The sequence below is a fragment of the Trichomycterus rosablanca genome, chromosome 26, assembly GCF_030014385.1.
Source record: "Trichomycterus rosablanca isolate fTriRos1 chromosome 26, fTriRos1.hap1, whole genome shotgun sequence".
Taxonomy (NCBI): domain Eukaryota; kingdom Metazoa; phylum Chordata; class Actinopteri; order Siluriformes; family Trichomycteridae; genus Trichomycterus; species Trichomycterus rosablanca.
Genome location: NC_086013.1, coordinates 7,836,489 through 7,848,855, shown reverse-complemented (window position 1 = coordinate 7,848,855; position 12,367 = coordinate 7,836,489). Strand labels below are relative to the sequence as shown.

At 41.4% G+C, this 12,367-nt stretch overlaps 1 protein-coding gene across 1 annotated transcript in view; it reads right to left on the bottom strand.

The window, feature by feature from the left end:
* The window catches only part of arhgef28a (Rho guanine nucleotide exchange factor (GEF) 28a), a 135,514-nt gene that overhangs the window by 43,547 nt on the left and 79,600 nt on the right, over window positions 1-12,367 (bottom strand). Inside the window, exons 15-21 of the mRNA XM_062989040.1 lie at window positions 10,015-10,150; window positions 9,807-9,925; window positions 6,248-6,388; window positions 5,773-6,023; window positions 4,577-4,702; window positions 3,117-3,234; window positions 1,330-1,581 (exon numbers count right to left, since the gene is read on the bottom strand). Coding sequence (XP_062845110.1) covers window positions 1,330-1,581; window positions 3,117-3,234; window positions 4,577-4,702; window positions 5,773-6,023; window positions 6,248-6,388; window positions 9,807-9,925; window positions 10,015-10,150 — 1,143 coding nt within the window. The remainder of the gene's footprint in view (window positions 1-1,329; window positions 1,582-3,116; window positions 3,235-4,576; window positions 4,703-5,772; window positions 6,024-6,247; window positions 6,389-9,806; window positions 9,926-10,014; window positions 10,151-12,367) is intronic.

The following is a 12,367-nucleotide window of genomic DNA, read 5'->3' as shown; positions in this document are numbered from 1 at the left end:
GGTGTTCTTGGGATGCAACTCAGCATTCTTCTTCCTCCAAACACGACGAGTTGAGTTTTTACCAAAAAGTTCAATTTTGGTTTCATCTGACCACATGATATTCTCCCAATCCTTTTCTGGATCATCCATATGCTCTCTGGCAAACTTCAGACGGGCCTGGACATGTACTGGCTTAGTGTGTTATACTCTCGGCGTAGTGTGTTACTGATGGTAGCCTTTGTTACTTTGGTCCCAGCTCTCTGCAGGTCATTCATCAGGTCCCTCCGTGTAGTTCTGGGATTTTTGCTCACCGTTCTCATGATCATTTTGACCCCATGGGATGAGATCTTGCGTGGGGCCCCAGATCGAGGGAGATTATCAATGGTCTTGTATGTCTTCCATTTTCTTACAATTGCTCCCACAGTTGATTTATTCACACCAACCTGCTTGCCTATTGTAGATTCACTCTTCCCAGCCTGGTGCAGGTCTACAATTTTCTTCCTGGTGTCCTTCGACAGCTCTTTGGTCTTGGCCATGGTTGAGTTTGGAGTCTGACTGTTTGAGGCTGTGGACAGGTGTCTTTTATACAGATAACGAGGTCAAACAGGTGCCATTAATACAGGTAACGAGTGGAGGACAGAAGAGCTTCTTAAAGAAGAAGTTAAAGGTCTGTGAGAGCCAGAAATCTTGCTTGTTTGTGGGTGACCAAATACTTATTTTCCACCATAATTTACAAATAAATTCTTTAAAAATCCTACAATGTGATTTCCTGGATTTTTTTTTCTCATTTTGTCTCTCAAAGTTGAAGTTTACCTATGATGAAAATTACAGACCTCTCTCATCTTTCTAAGTAGGAGAACTTGCACAATCAGTGGCTGACTAAATACTTTTTGGCCCCACTGTTTCTATCTATCTATCTATCTATCTATCTATCTATCTATCTATCTATCTATCTATCTATCTATCTATCTATCTATCTATCTATCTATCTATCTATCTATCTATCTATCTATCTATCTATCTATCTATCTATCTATCTATCTATCTATCTACAATGACATACTAGAGACTTGTATGCTTCTAACATTGTCGAAGCAACTTGTCCAGCATGATAATAAAGAAAGGAAACAATAAAGAAAGACTGGCCGGCACAGAGCCCTGACCAAACCTTATTCACAGTTCCTTTTAGACTGTGAGCAGATCGTATAGTAAAACATCATTGCCCACCATTACCAACACTGTTTTGGCTAAATGGAACCATCCATATGTCGGATAGACTCAGTAGAGGAGGATTTAAGAATGCTGGTTGGTTTGTGTCATTAATAAATAAACTTCTCTGATTTCTCTGACCTTTGAGTCTGCCAGTAGCGGTTTTCCAGAGCAGTGGGCCGTGATGGAGCAGCGCCCGACCAGTGGTCATGTCCTGCTTGCGGAAGACAGTGCTGTTCTTCAGTCTGACTGAGCTCCTGCTCTCCATGCGGCCAAGCACATCGCTTAGCCACTGACTCTGCTCCCGTTCACTCACTCGCACATCTACAGCAGAGATTAGCTCACGCACAAGAGCCAGAGCACTGGAGAGGTCCGAATGCTCCCGCGTGCCCTCTGAAAATAAAAAAAAGAGAGTAATAAAAGGTGCAGACTATATTTTTATAGAAATTAAGAAACATTTGCAATCTATAATTTTTCTTTTGCAATTTCCCCCCCAATTTTCTCCCTAATCTAGTCGTATCCAATCACCCTGATTGCATTACGCTTCCCTTATACCTATACTACCCTCCACTGCTGACTGAGGAGCGCCGCAACTGATACACGCCCCCTCCGACATGTGTGCAGTACCGACTGTATCTTTTCACCTGCACAAGGTGAGTTCATATGCTGATCAGCTTTGTGTACGGAGAGCCACACCCAGGTCACACCCTTTGCGCACGTGCCATCAATCAGCCAGGAGAGGTCGTAGCTGCATCAGTTATGAGGAGCCCTGGTCCGGCTTTCCCACCCTGTCTGAACAACAGCCAATCAGCCCAGCCGGATGGCAGAGGTGAGATTTGAAACGATGTGTTCGAAATCCCAGCTCTGGTGTGCTGGCGGGTTTTACCGCTGCGCCACCTGAGCGGCCCCGTATTTATTAAAATTTGATACTAGTTAGTATTATTGACACACTTGCATTATTTATCTCTATAGACCAGCAGTGATGGCCTATGGATATGTATATGTAGGGAGTTGGGCCAGCCCAAAGATTGCACTGGCATTTCGGTCTGGGCTAGCCTGGCTAGCCATAAGATTGCTAGATTAAAAAAAAAAATTAAGATAAAGTGTTGGGTAAGATTAAATACCGTGCCTTGTTGTAACAGCCTCCCTGGTCTCCCCTTCTCCATGTGTGCCCTGTTTTCTTTTCAGTTCTGTTCTCCCCACCCTGTCTATTCCCCTTTTTTCTAATATGTCATGTTGTCATTATCTACGTTGTTTTTCATTATGTTCCTGATCAGTTTGTGTATTTATAACAGTTGTGGTCCTTTGTAAGCACACAAAGCATTTCATAGTCATGTGCTTGTATCCTTGTTGTGTTTCTTATTTTCTAGATACCGTGCCTAATCTTTCTATCCTGCCTTTGTTTAGTTATCTGTATTTATTTGTTTTATTAATTATTTATATTATTCTAGGATTTTAACATCATGTTTTACACACTTTAATGTTACTTTAATGACAAGACAGGTAGTTATTGGTTACACAAGATTTATCAGTTCACAAGGTTAACGTCAAATACAGTCATGGACAATTTTGTATCTCTAATTCACCTCACTTGCACGTCTATGGACTGTGGGAGGAAACCCACGCAGACATGGAGAGAACATGCAAACTCCACAAAGATAGGACTCGGACCGCTCCACCTGGTAATCGAACCCAGGACCTTCTTGCTGTGAGGCAAAAGTGTCACCCACAAACCAATTCTCTGTATTAAACCCTTTTTGTGATTCTTGTTTGAATTCATCTCCTGGCCTTGACCTTCTCCCGTTTAAGGATGACGGCTTCTTCTTTTACAGATTTTACAGTGTTCTGCCTCCTCTGACTATCCAATGTCATCAAAACTCTGTACAGTATGTGTGTAAATGCATGCATTGAGAGATGTAGAGAGCTACCTTCTGTGTAGTGCAGTATCCTTTCTAAAAGCACAGGGTACTTTGTGATTCGCTGCGTCACTAGCAAAATGCATTCTGGGATTTCCCGCCTCTTTACTTGTGAGTTGTTGCTTTGTTGCTGTGGAGGCAAAAAGAGTCCTTTTATTGTAAATTTCTAATAGATTATAATGCCATATCATAAAATAAATAACAGAATAATAATATTATACTTATTAATAACAAAATCAATAGCATTTATCTAAGAAACATCAACTAAACACCCACATCCCACTTGTGAAAAGTGATTGTGCTTCAAATAATAATGTTGCACTGTGTTCTAGCAGCATTAGTAGAAAATTAGCAAATTAGCTTGCACAATAGACCACTGAAGTCATGTTGTCATATTGTAGTCCACGCCATGTTGTTATGCCCATATTTGGTAACCCGGGTCTAACAGAAATTTTGAATGGGAAAAATGAATGAAGATTTCGCAAATTGCCTCTCTCGCATCCTGTAGTCATAAAAAATGTTCCAAAGCTGTTATGTTTTTGTGTTTTATGGAGATTCTTCTGTCTATTATCACTGGATCCTCTGAATTATGAAGTCGTTAAAGAGTCAAAATATGAATATTGCTACATGTAAGCTAATGCTACTGCGCACTGAATTGATGTCACTAGACTGGAAGCCTCTTGATTTTTTCTTTTTATTTTCTTTTATAAGCCTTTTAAATAACCGCACGAAGCAGCGCGATTCACCAGTGTAACAGTGGAGTGATATTCTAAAACTTCAAGTTTTAGTTTATATTTTTAGTAGCTAGCTACATTAAAGTAGAAAGCAAGGATGGTCGGGTGTTACGCCTTTGGTTGTACTCAACAAAAGCAGGCTGCTCTTTCTGGCAATTCGATTGGTGTAGTTCAGTCACGTCTAATTAATGTGCAGTAGCATTAGCTTTCGTGTAGCATTATTAGTATTACGATCCTTTAAAAACCTCGTAATTCAGAGGATCCAGTGATGTACAGGAGAAAAATGTACACAGGACAAAACGTAGAGTGTTCTGAACATGTTTATTTAGCACAGGATGCGTTAAGAGTCCATTTTTTTGAAAACCCCGTTAATTTTTCCCCATAGGAAATCTGACTTAGACCCAGGTCTCCAAATATGGGCATAACGAGGACTACAGAATGACGCACGACTTCAGTGGTCTATTCTTCTGAAATTGATTGCTGCTGAGTGTGTACATGTTTTTAAATAAATAATAAGGAATTAAGACATAGCTTGCTTAGATTGACAGTAAAAAGCATTTCTATGCATGGATTAGATTTAAAATAATTTTACTTTTTTTGTGATTTATAGGAAATGATAAGCACTTTAAAGCAGGACACTACAGAGCTAATATGTATAGGTGCAACTACAGAGGGTCTTTCTATACAGTTTACTTGCTATAAATATGACAATAAAATATAAGAAATCAATTTATTTACTTTAATAAAGAGTTGAAATCTCTTGTTCTGCTGCAGAAGCTCTTTAAAAAAGCTGACAGCCTCAGCATGGTGGCTGCAGAACTCCCCGTAGACTTGCTTCATGATCTCTGCATTCTCCTGCGAGAACTACACACACACACACACACACAAATACATAAAATAAGAAATGTACACCGATCAGGCATAACATTATGACCACCTCCTTGTTTCTACACTTACTGTCTATTTTATCAGCTCCACTTACCATATAGGAGCACTTTGTAGTTCTACTGTACAATTACTGACTGTAGTACATATGTTTCTCTACATACTTTTTAAGCCTGCTTTCATGCTGTTCTTCAATGGTCAGGACCCATACAGGACCACAACAGAGCAGGTATTATTTGTGTGGTGGGTCATTCTCAGCACTGCAGTGACACTGCCATGGTGGTGGTGTGTTAGTGTGTGTTGTGCTGGTATGAGTGGATCAGACACAGCAGCGCTGCTGGAGTTTTTAAACACCTCACTGTCACTGCTCGATTGAGAATAGTCTACTAACCAAAAACATCCAGCCAACAGTGCCCCATGGGCAGCGTCCTGTGACCACTGATGAAGGTCTAGAAGATGACCAACTCAAACAGCAGCAATAGATGTGCGATCGTCTCTGACTTTACATCTACAAGGTGGACCAGCTAGGTTGGAGTTTCTAATAGAGCAGACAGTGAGTGGACCAGCACAACACACACTAACACACCACCACCATGTCAGTGTCACTGCAGTGCTGAGAATGATCCACCACCTAAATAATGCCTACTCTGTGCCACCACAGAGTGGGGGTCCTGACCATTGAAGAACAGGGTGAAAAAAGGCTAAAAAGGTATGTATAGAAACAGATGGACTACAGTCAGTAATTGTAGAACCACAAAGTGCTTCTATATGGTAAGTGGAGCTGGTAAAATGGACAGTGAAAGTAGAAACAAGGAGGTGGTTTTAATGTTATGGCTGATCGGTGTATAGTCTACATGTGTAGGTTAAACCTCTAATGTCATGGTCACAGACATAGCTTATTCCCAATTATTTTCTTAAAAATTGAGTTCTGTAGATCTTGGATCCAACTTGACCTCCGCTTGAGATCTTGGGGCAAACACTTGACGTTGGTCAATGCATTACCTTTATCTAGAAACACTTGTCCATGTTCTATAAAAACTGCTGCCCACCTGTTGCAAAAGTATGTCCCCCACATGGTCCATGAGGTAGTTCCTATCACTGTCGGGCTGAGAGGAGCTATGCCGTCGCTCCCTTAAAGCTGACAGGAAGTCGCGGTGTAGAAGAAGGAGCTCATCTAAGCAGGGAAATATCCGGGTGATGGCATCAGCATCCAAGCTTACCTCCTCCCTCATGCCTCGCCTAAAGACCTCCGCCATAATGGTTAGCGTTTGCAGGTGGTGTAGCTCCGTTTGCATGAGCTCTAAAAAAGAATGCATACATAGTGATTCTTGTTATATGAACTTTACTTTTCATATATTATAGGTAGACATGAACAGACACTGGAACAGTGAAATTCACCATGTACCAATATCCATTCAAATAAATTAATTATAGCAAACCACCTTATTCATGTAATCATTTATTTAGTGCTTGCTTGGATTTCATATTCAACACAAATACACAAGCTGTTCTCTCTGTGCTCACCGTAGATCACATCCTGTCTTTTAATTGTGCGTTTTTCCTGCTTCTGGCAGAATTGAGGCTCCACCGCCAAACTCCACGACTCCGCTACTAAATCCTGAATATCAGATCCAAGACTGTTCTGTAGAGAGGAATCCACTGCATCTAGAAGAAGAATGATGCACAGACAGACAAAGCATTTAGCAGATGCTTTTAATCCAAAGCGACTTGCAGTTATAACCGAATACAATGCAAGCAGTTAAGGGTTAAGGGCCTTGCTCAGTGGCCCAACAGTGACAACTTGGCAGTGGAGGAGCTTGAACTGGTGACCTTCTGATTACTAGTCCAGTACGTTTACTGCTGAGGTACCACTGTTTAGCAGGGATATGGGGGATATCAAGCAATAGTATACAGTGTCTTGCATAATAGCCAGACTCATTATATACAGGATATTGCAATGTTTCAGTTAATGAAAATAGGAAGAAATGTATTTATGTTGAATACATTGTTGTACTGTTTTTAAACTAATAGATTTAACCGTATGAATATTATATATATTAAAAAAGTGATTATTTTATCCATGTATATTAACACTTGATTCTCCTATAAATCAGAGGGTGGAAGCAAAATCAGTAAAGATATGGAAAACATGGACACGTATAAAAAATATAAAAATAAAATAAAATAAAAATATACAGTGTATTACAAAAGTGAGTACACCCCTCACATTTCTGCAAATATTTTATTATATCTTTTCATGGGACAACACTATAGAAATAAAACTTGGATATAACTTAGAGTAGTCAGTGTACAACTTGTATAGCAGTGTAGATTTACTGTCTTCTGAAAATAACTCAACACACAGCCATTAATGTCTAAATAGCTGGCAACATAAGTGAGTACACCCCACAGTGAACATGTCCAAATTGTGCCCAAAGTGTCAATATTTTGTGTGACCACCATTATTATCTAGCACTGCCTTAACCCTCCTGGGCATGAGCTGCACAGGTTGCTACTGGAATCCTCTTCCACTCCTCCATAATGACATCACGGAGCTGGTGGATGTTAGACACCTTGAACTCCTCCACCTTCCACTTGAGGATGCGCCACAGGTGCTCAATTGGGTTTAGTCCATCACCTTTACCTTCAGCTTCCTCAGCAAGGCAGTTGTCATCATGGAGGTTGTGTTTGGGGTCGTTATCCTGTTGGAAAACAGTTTTCGAAGGGAGGGGATCATGCTCTGTTTCAGAATGTCACAGTACATGTTGGAATTTATGTTTCCCTCAATGAACTGCAGCTCCCCAGTGCCAGCAACACTCATGCAGCCCAAGACCATGATGCTACCACCACCATGCTTGACTGTAGGCAAGATACAGTTGTCTTGGTACTTCTCACCAGGGTGCCGCCACACATGCTGGACACCATCTGAGCCAAACAAGTTTATCTTGGTCTCGTCAGACCACAGGGCATTCCAGTAATCCATGTTCTTGGACTGCTTGTCTTCAGCAAACTGTTTGCGGGCTTTCTTGTGCGTCAGCTTCCTTCTGGGATGACGACCATGCAGACCGAGTTGATGCAGTGTGCGGCGTATGGTCTGAGCACTGACAGGCTGACCTCCCACGTCTTCAACCTCTGCAGCAATGCTGGCAGCACTCATGTGTCTATTTTTTAAAGCCAACCTCTGGATATGACGCCGAACACGTGGACTCAACTTCTTTGGTCGACCCTGGCGAAGCCTGTTCCGAGTGGAACCTGTCCTGGAAAACCGCTGTATGACCTTGGCCACCATGCTGTAGCTCAGTTTCAGGGTGTTAGCAATCTTCTTATAGCCTAGCCCATCTTTGTGGAGAGCAACAATTCTATTTCTCACATCCTCAGAGAGTTCTTTGCCATGAGGTGCCATGTTGAATATCCAGTGGCCAGTATGAGAGAATTGTACCCAAAACACCAAATTTAACAGCCCTGCTCCCCATTTACACCTGGGACCTTGACACATGACACCAGGGAGGGACAACGACACATTTGGGCACAATTTGGACATGTTCACTGTGGGGTGTACTCACTTGTGTTGCCAGCTATTTAGACATTAATGGCTGTGTGTTGAGTTATTTTCAGAAGACAGTAAATCTACACTGCTATACAAGCTGTACACTGACTACTCTAAGTTATATCCAAGTTTCATGTCTATAGTGTTGTCCCATGAAAAGATATAATGAAATATTTGCAGAAATGTGAGGGGTGTACTCACTTTTGTGATACACTGTATATATTTTAAAATCTCCATACTTAATTAATTAATAGCTTTACAGTAGTTCCAGTGGTGCAGCAGTCTATTATGTTAACCCACCACCACTTAGATCCAGGTTGGAAACTCGGTGCAATTGGCCAGTGGGTGTCTACACAAACATTTATTGGCTATGGGTATTCCTGCCCTGCGCCCACTTATTCCCAGTGGAACCAGAACTGACCCTGAGCAAGATGAAGAATGAAAAATCTTAAAATAAGTATATAAATAATTTTAAAAATGTAACTTTAAAGCTATTTGCTTTGAACTTGTCTTGGATGCTCACAAAAAAATGTTGCATCACCTCTCTATTCCACTAGGTGTCAGTAATTGGCACATGATTTTACTATACTTTGTGTAATTCATTGAATAATGAGAAAAATATTTCAACAATACACTAATGATGATGATGGATTTGTAACTCCACAGTAACCTGTGGGTTATTTCCATGGCAGGAAGCAGCAGTAATGGGTCTGTGTCCTTGTTTCTAGTCTACTGATCTCAAACATTGGGTCAGCATGTGGACACCTGAGCATGAGCTGGTTGGACAGCATATTCCGAAATCATAAGTATTAGAATAGAATTGGGCCCAACTTTGCAGCTACAAAAGCAGGTCACTTGAGTGAGACAGTGGTAAAACACTCTAGCACACCAGTGCTGACATTTCAAACTCGCTATTTGAATGTTAGCTCTGACTGGCATGCCGGACGCCTATACAGAAAATGATTGGCTTGTCCGAAAGTGGGAATGTTGGAGGGGGTTTGTCATAACTGGTGCAATTATGACCTCTGCTGGCTGATTAATGGCACCTGCACAGAGACTAGGAATAATGGGGATCAATGTGTGACTCTCCACGCACGATACCGATCTCAATATGAAGCCACTTTGCACAGGTGAGAAGAAGCAGTCGGGTACTGCACACAAGTCAGAGGAAACGTGTGATAGTTATGGTCCTCCCCGATCAGGAGTCAAGGACTGCAGCAGTGGTGTGTATCTGTGGGAATTTGTGCCTGTTTAGTCAAAAGGCCCGATTCCCACTTGTCATTCCAATTCATAAGTCCTTCACACCACAGCACGTCTTCATGGACCTTAATATGGACCTTAACGTGTGCACAGGGCCACAGTCATAATAAAACAGAAACTGGCCTTGCCCAAACTGTTGCTTGCCAAGTTGGAACCATATCATTTAGGTTATATAATTGGCCATTATGTGTATACTACATTTGTCAGCCTTTAAGAATTAATCTGATGCAAATATTATAGTAAATTGCTTAAAAACAGATCACTTGCTTTATTTACCTTCCATAACAGAGGAATCAGTGGAAGTGGAAGATTCCACAGTCTGCACAAACTCTTCTGACTGACTTTGGGTCTTCCAGGGAAAGGAGTCGCTCTCCCGGTCTGGGCTTTCACCAAGCCTAAAATAAACACCAGTAAAGACCATATTAAAATTTAACTATTTTTAAACTGTGATGACTAAATACAAGCAGGAAAAAATATGACTAACCAGTCTGGAACTAGAGGGACGCTCCTGGAGAGAGGAAAAGGGAGAGTTAAATCTTTCCTGTCCCGCGGAGTCATCATAGGGAGCGAGGCTGAAGTGGACATCTGTGAGTATGGGACACTTTCACGCAGTACAAAGTCTACACATCAGAGAGAGAGAGAGAGAGAGAGAGAGAGAGAGAGAGAGAGAGAGAGAGAGAGACAATTGCTGTTGGCAGAAGTCTGACCATGAGCTTGTTGGACATTAAAATGATGTGTCATGTTCTGTGAACTTTCCTACAAGATTTTTAAGTGTTTCTGTTGGAATTTGTTGCCATTTGTTTATTTATTAGGATTTGTATGTAATGTTTTACACACTTTAGTTACATTCATGACAGAAACGGTAGTTACTCATTACACAACAGTTCACAAGTTTAATGTCAAACACAGTCATGGACAATTTTGTATCTCCAATTTATCTTACTTGCATGTCTTTGGACTGTGGGAGGATACAGGAGCTTCCAGAGGAAACCCATACAGACATGGGCAGAACATGCAAACTCCAACTGGGGATCTAACCCAGGACCTTCTTGCTGTGAGGAGACAGTGCTACGATCAGGCACTCAATTCATCCCAAAGGTGTTTAACAGCCCCTCCAGCCTGCTGATTCTGTTACAACAGCCACCAGTCTATTAACAATTACATTTAATACAATTTTAACATGTGTCTGTGTGAATTTGTGCCTATTTTGTCAAAAAGAATTGCTGCATCCTGGAATCTATGTTGCACATGAAGGTATGTTTCATAATCAACAATCCAATTCATCCAAAAAGTGGTTTTATTTTTGAGTTTAGGGTCAGCGTCTTTATGCACTTGGCTTGTGCAGAGAGGAACAGTCCTGTTGGAACAGGGCAGCCTTTAAGATAATTGTTGCCACAAAGTTAAAATATTATATATTTGAAATAATTGTTTTATAGAGCATTCTTTTGTAAGCAACATGTGTGGCTGGGTTATGCCAAGTTCACACTACACGACCTTCCAAGTCGTCAGATCGCTGAACAGTTCACACTACACAACTGGATCCCTTGCACTCGGGAGTCTTTTAAGTCGTTGTGGATTTCACACTACAGGACGGTTCTGCGATAAGTGGGTTTCACACTACACGATGTACCATCAGGAGGAATCGCAGGTGAGTCGGTCTGGTTTCCCAAACTATGTTTTGTCACGAAAACACACGCGAGAAGTGTTTTTGTTTGTTTGTTTATTAGAATTTTAACGTCATGTTTTACACTTTTAGTTACATACATGACAGGAAACGGTAGTTTATCTTCACACAAGGTTCTTCAGATCACAAGGTTATATCGAACACAGTCATGGACAATTTAGTATCTCCAATTCACCTCACTTGCATGTTTTTGGACTGTGGGAGGAAACCGGAGCACCCGGAGTAAACCAACGCAGGCACGGGGAGAACATGCAAACTCCACACAGAAAGGACCCAGACCGCCCCACCTGGGGATCGAACGCAGGACCTTCTTGCTGTGAGGCGACAGTGCTACCCACTTAGCCACCGTGCCGCCACGCGAGAATGACGAGGGGTTTAATGATACCACGTCCAAAAATGCACGTCAACAATAATCGAGCGATGAAAGTTGTTTGTGCGCTGATCTGCAGCGTAAAATCGAGAAGAAAAAAATAAATGAATCCGAGTGGATTGTGCTGCGCAACCAGCATGGATTGTCTGTACTGTAGTAAGTTGGAGGTTAATAAATATTTTTTGCAATGCAGCGTGGGTATTATGTTTTGTCGAGAACAATAAGGTCAGAAATGCTGTAAAACATGTGTGCCGATGTATTCTGATAGAAACTATATTATGCCCCGTCCCATGTTTTTACACTCCTCCCCCGGGTTTCCCCTCACCCCGTATCTTGCGTTCTCATTGGCTGTAGTTCGACACCGAACTCATTGCCAGTCGCCCGAATGATCCAGATATTTAACAAGCTAGATATTTTTCTCGAGTCGATTAGCAGCTCGGATCGAGTCGTTGAGCAGTTCACACATAGAGAGCCGGGTTTCGAGAGCCGAGTTTGCCTCTGAGCTGCCACATCTAGTGGTGACCAGTTGGCGAGAGAAAATCAGGGCAAAAATTGTGCAGTGTCAACTAGGCATTAACTGAACATAACAGTTAGGAGGAGTGTCCACATACTTTTGGCCAGGTACACTTGTGAGTAATATCAGTAACTTAGTCCTTAGCTATTTCTTTAATATAGTACATATAAATATAATAAATTCTTACATTTGGCTTTGAATCTATAATCAAAGACTTACAGATGTACACAAAATAAACCAGACTTTGGTTGTGTCCCAAAACAAATACA